The sequence below is a fragment of the Hyla sarda genome, chromosome 1 (genome assembly GCF_029499605.1).
Source record: "Hyla sarda isolate aHylSar1 chromosome 1, aHylSar1.hap1, whole genome shotgun sequence".
NCBI classification, from domain to species: domain Eukaryota; kingdom Metazoa; phylum Chordata; class Amphibia; order Anura; family Hylidae; genus Hyla; species Hyla sarda.
Window position 1 is genome coordinate 363,350,935 of NC_079189.1, and position 21,055 is coordinate 363,371,989.

General features: G+C 47.3%; 1 protein-coding gene across 1 annotated transcript in view; it reads left to right on the plus strand.

The window, feature by feature from the left end:
- PGM5 (phosphoglucomutase 5) overlaps nt 1-21,055 on the plus strand; it is a 189,970-nt gene that overhangs the window by 39,793 nt on the left and 129,122 nt on the right. The window contains exons 2-3 of the mRNA XM_056523045.1: nt 11,037-11,199; nt 12,494-12,640. Of these exons, the coding sequence (XP_056379020.1) occupies nt 11,037-11,199; nt 12,494-12,640 (310 nt within the window). The remainder of the gene's footprint in view (nt 1-11,036; nt 11,200-12,493; nt 12,641-21,055) is intronic.

Consider the following 21,055-nt stretch of genomic DNA (forward strand, 5'->3'; position numbering starts at 1 on the left):
CACACACCGGTCTCACACAGTAGTATTAGAGCCTTCTTTACACCACACAAGCTGGAAGCAGAAAGGGATGATCACTGTGATGTGTACTGTGAAAAAAAAAAAAAAAAAAGAATATTCGTAATTACGAATGTATAGTGCTATATTCGCGAATATTCGCAAATTCGCATTGCGAATATTCGCGAGCAACACTAATTAAATCTTTTGAATTTCTTATATTACTTATATCACCGAGCAGTAAGAACGGAATAGTTTGGGAAATTGTCTTACTAATTTTGCCCTCCAGTGCTATCGCAACCTGTTCCCAATACCTTGAGATCACATTACATGTGCAAAAGACCAGCACCCTCTATACCACACTTTAGACAATTGGTTGTATTGCATATGCCAATTTTCTGCAACTGTACTAGTAAATAATAAGCCCTATGCAGCACCCAAAATTGAGATTTAATACGAAAGGACCTAAATAATTTTTAATGAAATTGGATTGCTAATAAAAAGTCAAGCCTACTACCGTTTTGAGTGCCAAGTAATTAGTACAGAATATCCTGTCAGGACTATTTGGTATTTTCCCAGTTTATCTTTCCAGTCCGTCCTTTTTCCTGCTTTAATCAAAAGTGTTTTTTGCAATGTTAATCAATGAATAAGTGTTAAGTAACAGCCTGTCAACAAAGCCCAGCAAGATATGGTAACGTTGGCTACGTTTTCAGATTAAGAGCATATTAATTATGTGTGCTGTAAAATAACAAGCTGCTGTTACCAAGAACCAAAACCTGATAATCCAAAATGTTTCCAAGAGTTTACAATTAAAGTAACTCCACTAACATAGGGACCTTTTCATAAAATGTCATAGATGGAATAACTAGATTCATCCCTGTTAACTCAGTTTTATCAGTAGCCACAATGATATACTACTATATGTTGAAAAAAACATTAGACTGCTTCTTCCCAAACATGTAAATTTTTTTGTGAAACATAAGAATGTAAGGATGAACTGGTGCCAGAAAGTTAAACAGATTTGTAAATTACTTCTATTAAAAAAATCTTAATCCTTCCAGTACTGATCAGCTGCTGTATACTATAGAGAAAATTATTTTCTTTTTGAATTTATTTTCTGTCCGTCCACAATGCTTTCTGCTGACACCTCTGTCTGTGTCAGGAACTGTCCAGAGCAGCATACGTTTGCTATGGGGATTCTCTTTTGCTCTGGACAGTTCCTGACATAGACAGAGGTGTCAGCAGAGAGCACTTCCTGTGGAACACAGCAGCTGTTGGGTGTGTCTCACTTCCAGAGTTGTCCAGAGAGAGAGGAGAGAAGGAGTTTTTTCCAGCAACCTTTTCCCCAGGAGGGTGGCAGACTCCTGGGAAGAGCCTCCTGCTATGGACCCACGGCCTTCCACCTCCCGTACTAGGCCGGCGGGGGGTGGGAGTGAGAGAGTTACGGCCGATTCCAAGGACGGGGTCAGAAGATCCAGCAGGCTCCGCAGTAATGTGGAGCCCACTCCCCCGTCCATCGCTGGAAACCGCAAGGCATACGGTAGGAAGATAACTGTTGTGTCTTCAGGGACTGTTTCTAATGTTACGGAACCCCAGCAATGGGGGGTGAAGGGACCCAGGGAGTCGCTTGCCACGTTTGGATCCCGCATGCAGGCAAAGCTGGTGGAATACGAACAGCTGGGAAAGAAGCTGAAAGTGTTAAGGGAGGATCTGAAGTTTGCCCGCTACCAGACAGATAACTCTGCCAAGGCCATGAGGGCTAAGTTTGCTGCTAGAGTGTGCGAGCTGAAGGCAGAGGAGCAGGAGGTGGTGAGAGCCCGAATGCAGATCATAGAGGGAGCGGGTATGTTTAAAGAAAAATTAAAAAACGAGGACCGCTATAAAATCATGCGGACCCCTGTGAAGGAGGAAGAGGATAGTCAGGGGGAGGAAGAACACCTGTGTGATACAGAGGAGAAGATGGAGGAAGGTGGTGAGGGCGATGGCGGCAGTGAGGGTGATGAGAGTGAGGGGGATGTGTGTGATACCCCGTGTACCCCTAAGACCTCTGTCACCCCAAGTGCAGAATATATTAACCCTGCCCAAGTCGCCTTACCAACCACCTCAGAGGAAAGCGACAGTAGTGATGGTGGTGACAGCGGCCCAGTCGGTGGGGGGCTCCTGCGGGCCATAGTGATGCAGGAGTCACCCACCCGTCTGGAAAATTTCAGTTTTGGCCAGGACCTGGGCCCTGAGGAGAATAAAAGGAAGAAAAAGAACAGGAGGAAGAAAAAGGCTGAGGAGCAAGTCATGTTTGTTTTCTCCCCTATCCAGCAGTCTGGGCCACCTGAGAAGTTGGTTCAGACTGCTGGGCCCCCCACCCTGCCAGATCCAGTTTCTGCTGTGGAACGGGACCAGCATGGGGGGTACAGTGCTGCATCCAAACGTGGCCGTGGGTGCTACAGTCACGCATCCTGCTGGTAGGGAAGAGCAGGATGGGTTAATGGTGGGTGTCCCTGGCATTGTTATCAGCTCTGCAGGGCACTCCCCTGAGAGGGGGGGGAGTGTCCAGGCACCGGGACCCGCTGCTGATCCCGTGCAGTCAGGCGCAGTGTGTGGCATGGACGCTGTAGGGATTTCCCCTGTGAGGGAGGAGGGTCCCTGCAAGTCAGTGGCAGGTGGAGGGGCAGAGGTGCGCTTGGAGGGGCAGCCTCGGCCTCGGGATGTGATGTCTGCGGTGACATCCCACATGGAGGAGGAATCAGCATCGCCGACAGAGATCCAGCTAAAGCATGTCCTGGCCAGCCCAGAGGTAGTGGGTGAAGCAGCGGCTGATCCCAAAAACACTGCTAATAAAACCAAAAGCAATGTCACTACAAGGTGTGTGAATGATGGGAGTAGTAGTGCTGTGGATGAAAGGAGTGTATGTGGGAGTGATGGTGGAGTGAATGTGAGGAGTGGTAATGGAGTGAATAGGAGGAGTGGTAGTGGTGCAGATGGGAGGAGTGGTAGTGGAGTGAATGGGCGGGGTGGCAGTGATGCAGATGGGAGGAGTGGTAGTGGAGTGAGTGGTGGTGGTGGATTGAATGGGAGGAGTGGTGGTGGTGGTGCGGATGGGAGGAGTGGTAGTGGAGTGAATGGGCGGGGTGGTAGTGGAATGAGTGGGAGTGGTGCAGATGGGAGGAGTGATAGTGGAGTGAATGAGAGGAGTAGTAGTGGTGTGTATAATAGTGACGTTTGTGGCAGTGCAGGTGGTTTAGGTGGGGCCGTAGGGACAGGGTCTGGTCCGGCTGCCCCCTCGGTCGCCAGGAGTTATGCCAGCGTGGCGGCCGGGGGTTCAGTGGGATCTTTACCTCCTGTATCTGGTGACGGTCAGTTGCAACGGCGCCTCCTGGAGGCACTAAAGAGAGGAGAAAGGACGCTCCAGGTAGAGGGAAAGGAGATGGACCTATCTTTCTGGGTGGAGAGACATGGTCTGGGAGCATTCCGACAGAGAAATGGGGAGACTGTATGGTCCCTCCAGACACCCGGGCAGGAGGTAGGTCGCAGGAATGTGGCCCGTCTGGTCTGGAAAGGCGAAGATGCGTGCCCCCAAAGGGGCAAAGTGGTGGAGCTTCTCTTCCAGATGGGTTTCAGGGCTAGGGACATCTTTGCCCTGATCCACCCTTTCGGCTCCTCTGAGTTTGACGTCAGCTTTGTTAGGCCGGAGGGACTAGATCTCTTCTGGTCTAATTATGAGCTGGTGAAAAACGAGCCCGGATGGCGAGATTTCGCTGTAAAAGCGGTATCTCGCCAGAGTATGGTAAAGAAAGTGACCGTTTTGACCCGTAACGAGTCACTTTCTTGTTATGACATTATGACCTGGCTGGGCAGGTACAGGGAGGTGACGGACATCCCCCGGAAAAACTTTGATGAGCACAATATATGGTCTGGTGCCTGGACGTTTTCCGTCCGTCTCAGGCGTTCCGGGAACACTTTCACCCACATTCCTTCGGCCGCCTTCCTGGGACGCGACAGAATTCAGATCTTCTACCAGGGGCAGCCGAAGCTGTGTCACAGGTGTGGTGACCCAAACCACTTTAGTGCCAACTGCACTCAGCAGATATGCGCCCTCTGCTGTGGGGTGGGTCACCTGGCGGCCACCTGTGGGCAGATTCGGTGTAACTTGTGTGGTGACTTAGGTCACCCGTTCAGCCGGTGTCCGCGCTCGTTCTCTAATGCTGTGACCGCCCCGTCTGGGGAAAGCCTAACAGTTGCCCCGGCGGGGGAGGGGACCAGTGGAGGAGAGGGGGCACCAAAGCCAGTGAAGGAAAAACATAAGACCCCCTCTATGCGGAGGCGAGAGGAGAAGCGCAGGTTGGAGAGGGCCCTTGAGAATGCCCAGGTGCCAGGGGTAGCTCGGGGTCCCACTCCAGACACTGGCTCAGAAGGAGGTCAGAATAACTCTGAGGCTTTGGGTGAGGCCAAACTGGACGAGGAGATAGGGAGACTGCGTAGGGAAGAAGGTCAAGATGCTCCTTCCTCCAGTCATACCTCTGAATCCGAAACTGTGGATGAGGAGGAGGAGGAGGGGCAGACAGTAAATGGTGGCCAGAAAAAGAAGAGGAGGAAGAAGTGTAAGAGTAAGGTGGCGCCGTCCTCCTCTTCAATTGTAGCCTCAGACCATAGAAGGAACAACTCAGTCTCTGACCCTCTGATCGTCCTTTCGAATCGATATGAGGCCCTCGGGGATACCATCTCCCCTCCTCTTCTCGAGGGTCAGGAGGCAGTGCGGCCTCCAGGAGGTACCGAGCCTCCTTCCTCTGGGGTAGTTTCCTCAGGGGGAGAGGTAGCACCAGGTACCGGAGGTAAAGATCCTGGGATGGATATGTCCCAGAGTTTAAAAAGAAGTAAAGGGTCTTCCTCTGATTCCGATGGGGGTGGAGGGAAGGAGAGGAAGAAGGTTTAAGGGGTGAGGCCATCTAACTCAATCACCCATGATGGCGGCACTCACCCCACTGACGCTGGCATCTATTAACTGTGCCAGTATAAAGTCAGATACGGCTAGATTTGCAGCCTTTGATTTTCTCGGCCGTGTTGAAGCCGACATTTTCTTTTTACAAGAGACCAGGTTGTCAGATCTTGCCTCTCTGGCAAAAGCCAGGAGAGAGTGGAGGCGCGGTCCCTCCCACTGGTCTCTTGCGGCTGAGCCGTATAGTGGGGTGGCGGTCTTTTTTTCCGCTCCTGTTGAATGCAGACGGGTTATTGAGCTAGAAATGGGGAGGTGCCTGATCATTGATGTCTTCATGAAGGGACAAGAGCTCCGGCTCATTAACATCTACGCCCCGCAAACTAAGCGGGGCCGTAAAGATCTCTTTATGAGGATTAAGCCCTTTTATTTTTACGAGTCGGCAGGTGATCTTTGGAGGGGACTTCAATAATGTCACGAGGTCCCAGGATAGGAGAGGCTCCAATGGTCCACTGACTTGCGATAGTGTGGCACTAATTAGCATAACTAGAGAAGCTCGCCTAGAGGACGCCCACATCCGGAGCCCCTCGGGCCACGCGGGTTTCACCTATCATCAAGGTAGCCGCAGGTCTAGAATAGACAGGTTTTATTTAAAGGAGGAAGCTGTCTCTTCCGCAGTGTCCGTGGTTGAGGTGGAGTTCTCCGATCACTGTATGATTTTGTTTTCCCTGAATGTTTCAGAGACCCCCCGGATGGGTAAAGGTTATTGGAAGCTGAATTCGTCCCTCCTGGTGGAAGCGGAGGTAAGACAGTCCTTTGAGGATTTTCTTCAGAGTCAGGTACCTTTACTGGATCTTTGTAGTAATAAGCTGGAGTGGTGGGAGATATTCAAGAAGCGGGTTGCGGGGTTCTTCCGCCAGCTCTCGAGCCTCAGGTCCCTGAACAGGTATCGCTTGTATCAGGGTCTGAGGAGGAAACTCGAGCTTCTTGTCTCGACTGGAGGTAGCCGAGAGGATATCTCCAGAGTGAAATCCTTGCTGATGAGGTGTCAGTACGATAGGCACGCATCTTTGGTTTTTGAGAGGGATTTCGGGAAGTACCGCTCGCCCGACCCTTACAGAAACTGTAAGATGTCAGTGAGTAGTAAAGTCATTTCAGGACTGATCGATAGTACAGGATCTCTGAATCGGTCCAGATCGGGGATCTTGGAGGTCGTCAGATCCTTCTACTCGCACCTCTTGGGAAGGAAGGATCTAGATCGAGACGGGATGTCGGTTTTCCTGGCTGAAACCTTTCCTGAGCCAGGGGTAGACCCCTCTCTTGATGTTTTGGCAGAAGAAATCAGGGAAGAGGAAGTGAGACTGGCGATCGAGGGGCTTGCCCCTAAGAAGTCGCCAGGTCCGGATGGCTTAACATCCGAGTGGTACAGGACCTTTAAGGAGTCTTTAGCTCCCCTCTTTACTGAGGTATTCAATGAGTGTCTCTCCTCGGGCACTCTGCCGAAGTCAATGAGGAGGTCAGCCCTGATTCTCCTGTCAAAGGGTAAAGATCCTAGCCGGATTGAGAATTGGAGGCCCATAGCTCTTCTCAATACGGACAGGAAGCTTCTGGCCAAGATACTGTTTAATCGGCTGGTGAAGTTTGCACCCCGGCTCCTTTCGGGGGCCCAGCACTGCTCTGTTCCAGGCCGAGGCACCTTAAGTGCTGTCCTCAGTGTCAGGGAGGCAGTGGAGCGGAGTAGTGCGGGTCTCTGGAAGGGGTACATGCTGTCCTTGGATCAGGCCAAAGCATTTGATCGGGTGAACCATGACTACCTCTGGTCCGTCCTACTGAGATATGGCTTACCAAGTACTTTTGTTAATTGGCTTAAGATCTTGTATGCAGGGGCAGAGAGTTTCCCGCTTGTGAACGGTTGGTCTGGCCGCTCTTTTGAGGTGGGGTCCGGAGTCCGTCAGGGTTGTCCTTTGAGCCCGCTTTTATACGTGTTTGCGATCGATCCCTTCGTCCGGAGGGTAGATTGTGGGCCGTTGGCGGGAGTCGGGATGAGTCTGGCGGAGCTGGATGTCGCCCAGAGAGTGGTGGCATACGCTGATGATGTCACCATTTTCGTGTCCTCGAGAGAGGAGGTCGATGTGGTGATGTCAGAAGTGGACCGCTACTCTGAGGCATCCGGGTCTAAGATCAACCGGGATAAGTGTGAGAGTCTCTGGCTGGGAGGGGGAGATCCCACGTTTGATCTCCCGGACACCCTTTCAGGGCCCCAAGAGTCAGCAAAAGTTTTGGGCATCACTTTCGGCCAGGATGATTATCCCACCAAAAACTGGGATGGTAAGCTCCAGGATGCCGCTCAGAAGGTGGACCAATGGAAGGGTTGGTCTATGACCCTCAGGGAAAGGGTACACCTGATCAAATCGTACCTGCTCCCCTTGTTTATCTATCTGGGCAGTGTATGTATCTTGCCAGAGGCTTACTACACTAGGATCTACAGCCTGTTTTTCCAACTGTTATGGGGGAACAGGATGAACCTAGTCAAGAGGGAGGTTACGTACCGCACGAGGAGACTAGGGGGTTTATCTATGGTAAATCCTGTGGTGTTCTTAACAAACACCTTCTTGAAAGCTAACATCTCAAACCTCTGGTCAGAGAGGGCTCCTCCGTGGGTAATCTCCTGCAGGGAATGGTTTCGGCCTTTCTTCCAGGAATGGGAGACAGGAGGGCAAGTGAAGGACCTCCGTACGCCACACGGATATCTTCCGGCTTATGCTGCCCAGACTCTGAAGGCTATACGTCGGTGGGGTCTGGGAGTGTGGGAGATCAGGACCCAGTCAAGGCAGTTCCTTGACAAACGGGTTCTGTTGACCCACTTCCAGAAGCCTCTGGCGCTCAGGGACTGCCCAGGTCGGGATCTGAGGGTGGGGTTGTACCTTTTAAACATGAAAAGGATCCCCCAAAAGTTTTGGGACTTGGCCTGGCGCTGCTTTCAGGGGAAGCTATATGTGAGGGACAATTTGAAGTGTAGGAGCTCTGATGACCGGGGATGTCCCAGAGAAGAGTGCGAGGACATGCTGGAAAGCATGGACCACTTCCTGCTTCATTGTCCCTTTAATATAGGGGTCTACAACCGGGTGGGTGCTTCCATTGGCTGGAGTCAACTTGCCGGCCTTACCTATCCGGAGTGGGCTTATGGGGCATTCAGGAACCTGGGTGGCCGAGACCGGGGCACTTTATTTGTAGTCAGCTTAGTAGTTAGGTACTACACGTGGAACGCACGGTGTCTAGTATCTACACAGCGGAAAGTCCTCTCCGAGGTGGAGGTCTGTAGGAACATCACCGGTGACCTCGGGAAGATCAGGTCTTTGGAGTATGGCAGTCTTGGTACCAGTAGGGCTTCTCTCCTGTGGAGAGGTTTTTCATTTGATGTGCCCTAGGTACTAGACCTCTTGGGTAGAGTACCCCTTTTTCTGGTTAGGGATAGCAATGTAGGGACAGAGAGAGGGTGAGTGCAGGGTCAGTTTGTTGAAGGGATAACAGTAGGGTGAGTCGTAGGGAAAAGTTAGTGGAGAGAGTTTATAAAGTAACATCAGGATTGCCATCCTTCTTCCTGGTGGTGGGCTATGCATGTACACCCTAGTCTTTTTGTTTTGTTTTCAGAATATGGATTGTGTAAAGGGCTTACAGGCGACCGAACTTGGGCCTAAGGTGGGTTGTATTGTTTTGTATATGTTATGTTATGAAGTTGTATTTGTATAGTTGGTTTTGGGTATAGATTAGGTTGGGTGGGGGAATTGGTGGGTTGGTGGATGTTTGGAGGGGCTGGCATGGGTCAGTTGTGGACTGGACTCAATATCCATGGACTATGGACTCTGACCCATGTCAATGTGGGTGGTTGTGTGGGTAATGGGTTAGTCTAGTGTAGGATGTCATGTGTTTTGTAGGTGTATATTTTGGTTTGTTGGTGTATATAGTTTATGTATGTATTTGCATTTAGGTTATGTATTTGTGTTTTTATATTCGTATTGTATATATTATTATATAGTATGGATTGGTTATCTTATTTGAGGGGATGGGGATAGGCAGTCGGATCAGATTTAGTTAGCATTTTTATATTACTTTAATTTAATATTGGTTGTATTATGGTAGTGTAGATTAAAAAAAGGGTGTGTATGTGTATGTTTATGTATGTATGTATATATATATATATATATATGTATATATGTGTATATATATGAGGGAAAAAATTAAATTTTAGTAAAAAAAAAAAAATATATATATATATATAAAAAAACATATATATAAAAAAAAAGGGGGGGGTGGTGGTGGTGGGGGGGGGGTTTGGGGTGGGTTAGTTGTGAATGTAATGTGTGGTTGAGTTTTACCAAGTCTGGTTGTTTTTTAGTTAAAGCTAAGTAAAGCTATTTTTATATTTATGTAAAGAATGTGTGGGTATGTGTGTGTGATAGTATTTTTGATAATTTATATGTAGGTATAATGTTATGTGTTTAGTTAGTTTAGTTAAGTTGGGCTGGCCAGTTAGGCAGGTTTTGTTGTGTTGTGTTTTGTTAATGCTAGTTAAGCCTGTTTTTCTTTTTTGTTAAGTTTTTATATATTTATAATAAAAAGAGCGTCAGCAGAGAGCACTGTGGACAGGAAAGAAAATCCAAAAAGAAAAGAATTTCCTCTGTAGTATACAGCTGCTAATAAGTACTGAAAGGATTAAAACATTTTAATACAAGTAATTTACAAATCTGTTTAACTTTCTGGAGCCAGTTGACTTAAAAATACCTAAAAAATGTTTTCCATCGGAGTACCCCTTTAAATTCTCTTACAAAGAGGCTAATCTAGGTGCAGATCCACATGTTAATCCGCCTAGTACGATTCTGAAATGTGTGAATGTAGCCCAACATTTAATGAAAAATATTTATAGGTGTTTATCTTATTATATATTATATATATAATATAAATTGGAATAGCAAAGCATAAAGATTACTTACACATAAATACCAGCTACCTGCAAACAGATATTAGTAAACAGTATATGATTTTACAACAAAACAATTTCACAGATAAAAGGGGTATTCCAGTAAAAAACATTTTTTTTTCATATCAACTGGCTCCAGAAAGTTAAACAGATTTGTAAATTACTTCTATTAAAAAATCTTAATCCTTCCAGTACTTGTCAGTTGCTGAAGTTGAGTTGTTATTTTCTGTCTGACAACAGTGCTCTCTGCTGACACCTCTGTCTGTCTCAGGAACTTTTCAGAGCAGGAGAGGATTGCTATGGGGATTTGCTCCTAATCTGGAAAGTTCCTGAGGCAGACAGAGGTGTCAGCAGAGAGCACTTTTGTAAGACAGAAAATAACAACTCAACTTCAGCAGCTGATAAGTACTGGAAGGATTTTTTTTATTAGAAGTAATTTACAAATCTGTTTAACTTTCTGGAGCCAGTTGATATTGAAAAAGAAAGTTTTTTTTTACTTAAATACCCCTTCAATAGGGTTGTAAAATAATTTACTTACTTCTATGGTGGTTTAAATTGCCAGTTAATAACAAGTTAAACATTTAAAATAATTAAGATTCAATGATTATATTTTTATAATGTGTTTCTTTTACAGTGGAAATAAAAATAGGAATAATCTGTAGTATGCCATTGTAGACATTTTTACAGTGATTTCTATTGCAAATGTGTACATATTTATGCAAATGTTTTGTGGCTCAGAAAGGAGTTTCCTGCTACTCTGACACTCGCATCCCAAATCTGGCCTTCTATATGCTTAGGATACATTTACATGATAAATATGTGCTGTAGATCAGTTGCAGAAAATCCAAAGTAGGAAATCTTCTGTGTTTATAAAGAAAATTAAATAAAAATATGAAGGGGGCCTGAGCAAGTTGAAAATCCATGGACTAGTAAAATAGGGCAACCCTCAGCTGGACCTTTCCCATAAGATGCCTGGGCTACCAAAAGGGTATTTATGGCCTTTTAAAATATCAAAGGGATAGTGGGATTGGAAAATTATTATTATTATTCTATAAGTAATAGCACAATACTATCAGCTGTTACTGCATATTTACTAATATAATTTAAATGATTTATTACTTTCTTTGCTGCATGTAGATTGGTCGCCTGGTTATTGGTCAGAATGGATTGCTATCCACTCCTGCTGTCTCCTGCATCATTAGAAAAATTAAGGCAATTGGAGGAATTGTTTTAACAGCTAGCCACAACCCAGGAGGACCCGGTGGAGATTTTGGAATCAAGTTTAATGTTGCCAATGGAGGTAAAATAATAATAATATATGTATATCTAGATTAGATAGTTATGCTTATTAGTTAAGTACTTAATGGTTTACTTAAAGAAGATCTCCGGTGAAAAATAACTTAGCCCCTATCCACAGGAAAGGGAATAGGTAGCTGATCGCGGGGGTCCGACCACTGGGGCCCCCTGCAATCACTAGCATGGGACCCGGCACTCAGTGAGGAGCGCGCACTGCAGCCTATACGCACTCCATTCATTCCTATGGGAGCGTCGAAAAGACCCGGGTACAGCTCTTGGGTGTCATCGATGCTCCCATAGAAATGAAAGGAGCACATGCCATCTACAGGTAGACGACACGCTACAGCTGTTGGACCTCCTGCGATCAGCTAATTATACCCTATCCTGTAGATAGGGGATAAGTTAATTTTTGCCGGAGTTCTCCTATAACTTAAATTAGATCTTCCCTTTAAACATAATCATTGTCTATATCAGTAGAATTCCCATGGAGTGCTAATGACCTATGAATCTCCACACTCCGTATGGTGTTTTTCTCACAGAGTAACCCTACCCTTTTGACCCATGACCACAGGCTTCTCACCAGCCATGCAACACCCCGAAACAGCTGTCTGCAGATGGGTATACTTTGCTTTTGGAGAGATCTCTGGCTGGACATAAATTCCCAATCCACTTCTAAAACTCTATAGTTGAAGTGAAAAACTGAGGTTTGAGCTGCTTTGCATATCCTTTCTTCCCAGAATTCTCAGTGTAGTGCTTAAGGCCTATGAACCTCCACACATATGGTGTTCTCCTCAAAAATAAATCTTACCCCTTTGACCCTACATTCATACAGTAAGATGGATTAATTCTCTGTAAGGATCATTTCCCTCTATAATCTACAGATTATGCTAAATTTTTACTACATCCCTTTTTGTGTGTAATAAGGATATGACACAATTATTAAAATCGGACTCTGAAACTTACACGTTAATATTTCCCTAGAAACCTAGAACACAATTTTCATATGTAAACTGAATTCTGCTGCTCACTGAAAATCCATTGTTAAATCTTATATAAAGCTGCCACCACATATTTGCAGTCTAATAAATCCTGCAAAATTGTTCCAAGCAGATGTTTCTTTATGGGCCTGGATGCAGATGTTGTTCACTACACCCAATGCTTTCTATCCAATTCTGTCAATAGAGCTTAACAGCTCAATTGCTACAGTAGCTGTTAGGTTACGATGTACATCTGCTTTTATGCTCTGATGTATGTTCACTCATAAGCTTGTCTTACTTGTTTTACTGTTCTGATGTTAGGTCCTGCTCCAGATGCTGTTACAGATAAGATTTATCAGATCAGTAAAACCATTGAGGAATATGCCATTTGTCCAGAACTGCAGATTGACCTTTCAAGAGTTGGGAGACAGGAATTTGACTTGGAGAATAAGTTCAAGCCATTTAGAGGTAATGATAAGGATTTCTTTATTGTTTATTGTCAATGTTAAATATTGTTACCTCCCTTGGGCCACCGTAGTCTCATATACCGCTGATACAGGTCTCTGCCATGCTCCACTTCCTAGTTCTAGGAGTCAATACATCACATTGCTGCTCAGCCAATCACTGGCCCGCAGCGGTGTCCTGCCCCAGCCTGTGGTTGGCTGAGCAGCAATTTGATGTATTGACCAAAACTGGGCCTATGGTCAATAAGTCACATTGCCGCTTAGGCAATCACTGACTGCTTGGGATAACTATGGGACACAGAGGTGTGCATGGTATATGGATATGCTGTCCTGTGGCTTGACATACATGGGTTGCCTAGGTTTTGGCAGCTGTAAGGGCATGTGGGAATTACATGTAAAGGGAAACAGATGACTAGCAATTATAGGGTGTCTAACATGACTAACATTAATAGGGGCATCTGTAGCTGACAATTGAGTAGTATGTGGCTGACACTACAAGGGTATGATCACAAAAGTGTAGACACATTAGTAGTGTCTAAACTGACCTCCTAGTTCCTTCTTGATTCAACTAGAGAGCCCTGTATATTTTCAAGAAGGGGTTGGGGTGAGAGCAAGTTAAGAAACGGGCCAAGCAGCTCGACTCCACCTCCATGGCACTTGGCTGAGAAATAAACAGGAGAGTATATAAGTTTGACAACCACTATCAGCACTATGAAAGAAACAGCTGGTGTAATGGCTGTATTCCGTGTTTTTCTGTGTTGGTGTGTATTCACCTCTGCTTTTCATGCCTAATCAGTTTTTGCATGTTGTGTGCATTGGTAAGGATAGTGTTAATGTTTCCAGCCAATAGACTCCCAGGTGTGGTTGTTTAGACCCCAGTTCTGCTTGTATTTCATTCTGCTAATTGCATTATGTTTCGCATAGCACCTTAGTCTGTGCACATGTATCCTGAGTTCAGCCATGGCTTCATATCCTGTATTCGTTTATCTAGATTATAGCCTTGTTATGTTTGTGCTTTGTTCAGGTTTTTAGTGTTATGCTTTGTATATATTTAGTCTTCTTAGTTAGACCTGTGTTCAGATTGTATTCTGTTATCAGTCCTGTTGAGTTCTTGGAGTCTGTTTAGACTAATCCGGTTCTCACTCCAGTGTTCTGTATTTTGTATTCTTCTTTAGAATCTTGACCTGTATTCCTCCATGTTATGGAGTTTTTTTTTTTTTTTTTAGTTTTTGTTGTATCTGTCTAGTGTGAATTGTGTTCTAGCAATCCTTACCTGTATGGTATCTGACCATCAGTTAACCCATTCATCCCCTGCATATCGTGGTCCTGTTTAGTCTGTGTTATATTTATCCTGTTATTCAGTCCTGTTCATATTATCATATCTACCGTTTATCTTGTCTCTGGTTCCTTAACTGATTGTCAGTATGCTATACTTTGCCTTGATATTTCTTGATATTGCTATTTAGCATTGCTGCTGTTTATTAGGTCCTTAGTCCTGTTTGTTTGTTATTGTGTTATCCCCTCATGTTCTTGACGTGTACCCTAGCACATTAGCGCAGGGTATGGACCGGCTCCAAATTGTGATTCACCGTTTAGGGTGTCTTGACAAGTAGGCAGGGAAAGCAGCTTTAAGGAAAGTTACAGAGCACTTTTTCCCTGCCCTATGTGATGTCATCATGACAGCTTGTTTTTATATCATAACAGCTTTCCAATGGTATCTGCAGCTCTTAAAAGAAATTAGAACAGACAGATTCCCACTAGTGATCACTCAACCAGATTTTTTACCAAATAAACAGATCACATATATGAGCCATATTTACATAAATTGGAGATGCTACTGGGCATTCTTTGTGTTTTTTTTGTAAAGGTCGTTCTACAGGGAGAGAGGATGTTCATCTCTGCTGTGAAAGTTGGTTGATCTGGTGTTATCTCTGTACTTGTATGACTTTTCACAGCAATCCTGTCTGTGGTGAGAAGAAAGGCATTACTGGGAAATGATCTGTACAGTACAGGATGTCTACATGGCTGAGATGATTTCAGAATTATGATAAAATATAAACAAGAATTTCCATTACGGCAGCTTCTATTATGAACTTCCAGCTTTATTGCAATATAAATAATCTAACACACAGGACAGGAGAAGCTGGAAGTTCATAGAGAAGCTGCCATGCTGGAAATTCTTGTTTACACTTTGCCAGGTGTGTTCCCACCTTTCCTTGCATTGACCAGAGGTGGAGGTGAGCTGGCTGACTACACCTGCTGCACATGATAAAATATAGATAGTAAAATAAAAATTTGGAAAAACATCAGCAAAAATTCTTAAAAATATATGGTTAGAATAAGAACCTGAATTAATCACATGCCCTTTAATGGCTGACCTGTCTCCATAAAGCATGTCTCAAATAAATCAAAGTAAATTAATAAAGAAGTAAAATAATATAGAATCGAAAAATTTTGAAATTTTCTAAACAAAAGTCAAACAAAAGCAGCAAAACCCCTAAACAGAAGAAAACAAGGTTACATCAGCTTTAAAAAAGGAACTGGAGTGTGAATGATCGGATTAAAGTGATATTTAGTGATCACCAAGCTGTATTGGCCAAAGAGATGACACTGGAACTTTTGTCTTTAACATATAAAGACAACTGGTTGTAGAAAGCAATCATGTTTTCCCACTAATTTATAGGGTTACTGTTACGCCGAGCGCTCCGGGTCCCCGCTCCTCCCCGGAGCGCTCGCTTCACTCCCTCCGCTGCAGCGCTCCGGTCACGTCCTCTGACCCGGGGCGCTGCGATCCCGCTGCCAGCCGGGATGCGATTCGCGATGCGGGTAGCGCCCGCTCGCGATGCGCACCCCGGCTCCCCTACCTGACTCGCTCCCCGTCTGTTCTGTCCCGGCACGCGCGGCCCCGCTCCCTAGGGCGCGCGCGCGCCGGGTCTCTGCGATTTAAAGGGCCACTGCGCCGCTGATTGGCGCAGTGGTTCCAATTAGGGTTTTCACCTGTGCACTTCCCTATATTACCTCACTTCCCTTGCACTCCCTTGCCGGATCTTGTTGCCTTAGTGCCAGTGAAAGCGTTCCTTGTGTGTTCCTTGCCTGTGTTTCCAGACCTTCTGCCGTTGCCCCTGACTACGATCCTTGCTGCCTGCCCCGACCTTCTGCTACGTCCGACCTTGCTTCTGCCTACTCCCTTGTACCGCGCCTATCTTCAGCAGCCAGAGAGGTGAGCCGTTGCTAGTGGATACGACCTGGTCACTACCGCCGCAGCAAGACCATCCCGCTTTGCGGCGGGCTCTGGTGAAAACCAGTAGTGGCTTAGAACCGGTCCACTAGCACGGTCCACGCCAATCCCTCTCTGGCACAGAGGGTCCACTACCTGCCAGCCGGCATCGTGACAGTAGATCCGGCCATGGATCCCGCTGAAGTTCCTCTGCCAGTTGTCGCTGACCTCACCACGGTGGTCGCCCAGCAGTCACAACAGATAGCGCAACAAGGCCAACAGCTGTCTCAACTGACCGTTATGCTACAACAGTTGCTACCACAGCTTCAGCAGTCATCTCCTCCGCCAGCTCCTGCACCTCCTCCGCAGCGAGTGGCCGCTCCTGGGATACGCTTATCCTTGCCGGATAAATTTGATGGGGACTCTAAGTTTTGCCGTGGCTTTCTTTCCCAATGTTCCCTGCATCTGGAGATGATGTCGGACCTGTTTCCCACTGAAAGGTCTAAGGTGGCTTTCGTAGTCAGTCTTCTGTCCGGAAAAGCCCTGTCATGGGCCACACCGCTCTGGGACCGCAATGACCCCGTCACTGCCTCTGTACACTCCTTCTTCTCGGAAATCCGAAGTGTCTTTGAGGAACCTGCCCGAGCCTCTTCTGCTGAGACTGCCCTGTTGAACCTGGTCCAGGGTAATTCTTCCGTTGGCGAGTATGCCGTACAATTCCGTACACTTGCTTCAGAATTGTCCTGGAATAATGAGGCCCTCTGCGCGACCTTCAAAAAAGGCCTATCCAGCAACATTAAAGATGTTCTGGCCGCACGAGAAATTCCTGCTAATCTACATGAACTTATTCACCTAGCCACTCGCATTGACATGCGTTTTTCTGAAAGGCGTCAGGAACTCCGCCAAGATATGGACTCTGTTCGCACGAGGCGTTTCGTCTCCTCGGCTCCTCTCTCCTCTGGTCCCCTGCAATCTGTTCCTGTGCCTCCCGCCGTGGAGGCTATGCAGGTCGACCGGTCTCGCCTGACACCTCAAGAGAGGACACGACGCCGTATGGAGAACCTCTGCCTGTACTGTGCTAGTACCGAACACTTCCTGAGGGATTGTCCTATCCGTCCTCCCCGCCTGGAAAGACGTACGCTGACTCCGCACAAAGGTGAGACAGTCCTTGATGTCTACTCTGCTTCTCCACGTCTTACTATGCCTGTGCGGATGTCTGCCTCTGCCTTCTCCTTCTCTACAGTGGCCTTCTTGGACTCTGGATCTGCAGGAAATTTTATTTTGGCCTCTCTCGTCAACAGGTTCAACATCCCGGTGACCAGTCTCGCCAGACCCCTCTACATCAATTGTGTAAATAATGAAAGATTGGACTGTACCATACGTTTCCGCACGGAGCCCCTTCTTATGAGCATCGGATCTCATCATGAGAGGATTGAACTTTTGGTCCTCCCCAATTGCACCTCGGAGATTCTCCTTGGACTTCCCTGGCTTCAACTTCATTCCCCAACCCTGGATTGGTCCACTGGGGAGATCAAGAGTTGGGGGTCCTCTTGTTCCAAGAACTGTCTAAAACCGGTTCCCAGTAACCCTTGCCGTAACTCTGTGGTTCCTCCAGTAACCGGTCTCCCCAAGGCCTATATGGACTTCGCGGATGTTTTCTGCAAAAAACAAGCTGAGACTCTACCTCCTCACAGGCCTTATGATTGCCCTATCGACCTCCTCCCGGGTACTACTCCACCCCGGGGCAGAATTCATCCTCTCTCTGCCCCAGAGACTCTTGCCATGTCCGAATACGTCCAGGAGAATCTAAAAAAGGGCTTTATCCGTAAATCCTCCTCTCCTGCCGGAGCCGGATTTTTCTTTGTGTCCAAAAAAGATGGCTCCCTACGTCCTTGCATTGACTACCGCGGTCTTAATAAAATCACGGTTAAGAACCGCTACCCCTTACCCCTCATCTCTGAACTCTTTGATCGCCTCCAAGGTGCCCACATCTTCACTAAATTGGACTTAAGAGGCGCCTATAACCTCATCCGCATCAGAGAGGGGGACGAGTGGAAAACGGCATTTAACACCAGAGATGGACACTTTGAGTATCTGGTCATGCCCTTTGGACTGTGCAATGCCCCTGCCGTCTTCCAAGACTTTGTCAATGAAATTTTTCGTGATCTGTTATACTCCTGTGTTGTTGTATATCTGGACGATATCCTAATTTTTTCTGCCAATCTAGAAGAACACCGCCAGCATGTCCGTATGGTTCTTCAGAGACTTCGTGACAACCAACTCTATGCCAAAATTGAGAAATGTCTGTTTGAATGCCAATCTCTTCCTTTTCTAGGATATTTGGTCTCTGGCCAGGGACTACAGATGGATCCAGACAAACTCTCTGCCGTCTTAGATTGGCCACGCCCCTCCGGACTCCGTGCTATCCAACGCTTTTTGGGGTTCGCCAATTATTACAGGCAATTTATTCCACATTTTTCTACCATTGTGGCTCCTATCGTGGCTTTAACCAAAAAAAATGCTGATCCCAAGTCCTGGCCTCCTCAAGCAGAAGACTCCTTTAAACGACTCAAGTCTGCCTTTTCTTCGGCTCCCGTGCTCTCCAGACCTGACCCTTCCAAACCCTTCCTATTGGAGGTTGATGCCTCCTCAGTGGGAGCTGGAGCTGTTCTTCTACAAAAAAATTCTTCCGGGCATGCTGTCACTTGTGGTTTTTTCTCTAGGACCTTCTCTCCAGCGGAGAGGAACTACTCCATCGGGGATCGAGAGCTTCTAGCCATTAAATTAGCACTTGAGGAATGGAGGCATCTGCTGGAGGGATCAAGATTTCCTGTTATTATCTACACCGACCACAAGAACCTCTCCTACCTCCAGTCTGCCCAACGGCTGAATCCTCGCCAGGCCCGGTGGTCTCTGTTCTTTGCCCGATTTAATTTTGAGATTCACTTTCGTCCTGCCGATAAGAACATTAGGGCCGATGCTCTCTCTCGTTCCTCGGATGCCTCAGAAGTTGATCTCCCTCCGCAACACATCATTCCACCTGACTGCCTGATCTCCACTTCTCCTGCCTCCATCAGGCAGACTCCTCCAGGAAAGACCTTTGTTTCTCCACGCCAACGCCTCGGAATCCTCAAATGGGGTCACTCCTCCCATCTCGCAGGTCATGCGGGCATCAAGAAATCTGTGCAACTCATCTCCCGCTTCTATTGGTGGCCGACTCTGGAGACGGATGTTGGGGACTTTGTGCGAGCCTGCACTATCTGTGCCCGGGATAAGACTCCTCGCCAGAAGCCCGCTGGTTTTCTTCATCCTCTGCCTGTCCCCGAACAGCCTTGGTCTCTGATTGGTATGGATTTTATTACTGATTTACCCCCTTCCCGTGGCAACACCGTTATTTGGGTGGTCGTTGATCGATTCTCCAAAATGGCACATTTCATCCCTCTTCCTGGTCTTCCTTCTGCGCCTCAGTTGGCTAAACAATTTTTTGTACACATTTTTCGTCTTCACGGGTTGCCTACGCAGATTGTCTCGGATAGAGGGGTCCAATTCGTGTCTAAATTCTGGAGGGCTCTCTGTAAACAACTCAAGATTAAATTAAATTTTTCCTCTGCATATCATCCCCAGTCCAATGGACAAGTAGAAAGAATTAACCAGATCCTGGGTGATTATTTGCGACATTTTGTTTCCTCCCGCCAGGATGACTGGGCAGATCTCCTTCCATGGGCCGAATTCTCGTATAACTTCAGGGTCTCTGAATCTTCCTCCAAATCCCCATTTTTCGTGGTGTACGGCCGTCACCCTCTTCCCCCCCTCCCTACCCCCTTGCCCTCTGGTCTGCCCGCTGTGGATGAAATTTCTCGTGACCTTTCCATTATATGGAGAGAGACCCAAAATTCTCTCTTACAGGCTTCTTCACGCATGAAGAGGTTCGCGGATAAGAAAAGAAGAGCTCCCCCCGTTTTTTCCCCTGGAGACAAGGTATGGCTCTCCGCTAAATATGTCCGCTTCCGTGTCCCTAGCTACAAGTTGGGACCACGCTATCTTGGTCCTTTCAAAATTTTGTGTCAAATTAATCCTGTCTCTTATAAACTTCTTCTTCCTCCTTCTCTTCGTATCCCTAATGCCTTTCACGTCTCTCTTCTCAAACCACTCATCCTCAACCGTTTTTCTCCCAAATCTGTTCCTCCCACTCCTGTTTCCGGCTCCTCGGACGTCTTCTCGGTCAAGGAAATTTTGGCTGCCAAAAAGGTCAGAGGGAAAAATTTTTTTTTAGTAGACTGGGAGGGTTGTGGTCCTGAAGAGAGATCCTGGGAACCTGAGGACAACATCCTTGACAAAAGTCTGCTCCTCAGGTTCTCAGGCTCCAAGAAGAGGGGGAGACCCAAGGGGGGGGGGTACTGTTACGCCGAGCGCTCCGGGTCCCCGCTCCTCCCCGGAGCGCTCGCTTCACTCCCTCCGCTGCAGCGCTCCGGTCACGTCCTCTGACCCGGGGCGCTGCGATCCCGCTGCCAGCCGGGATGCGATTCGCGATGCGGGTAGCGCCCGCTCGCGATGCGCACCCCGGCTCCCCTACCTGACTCGCTCCCCGTCTGTTCTGTCCCGGCGCGCGCGGCCCCGCTCCCTAGGGCGCGCGCGCGCCGGGTCTCTGCGATTTAAAGGGCCACTGCGCCGCTGATTGGCGCAGTGGTTCCAATTAGGGTTTTCACCTGTGCACTTCCCTATATTACCTCACTTCCCTTGCACTCCCTTGCCGGATCTTGTTGCCTTAGTGCCAGTGAAAGCGTTCCTTGTGTGTTCCTTGCCTGTGTTTCCAGACCTTCTGCCGTTGCCCCTGACTACGATCCTTGCTGCCTGCCCCGACCTTCTGCTACGTCCGACCTTGCTTCTGCCTACTCCCTTGTACCGCGCCTATCTTCAGCAGCCAGAGAGGTGAGCCGTTGCTAGTGGATACGACCTGGTCACTACCGCCGCAGCAAGACCATCCCGCTTTGCGGCGGGCTCTGGTGAAAACCAGTAGTGGCTTAGAACCGGTCCACTAGCACGGTCCACGCCAATCCCTCTCTGGCACAGAGGGTCCACTACCTGCCAGCCGGCACCGTGACAGTTACATGTTAAGGGATCAGGGTTTCAGGTATAAAACTTGCGTTTATTGAAGACAAGACATATGGTCGCGGTAGTCACCCTGACGCATTTCGCGCTGTA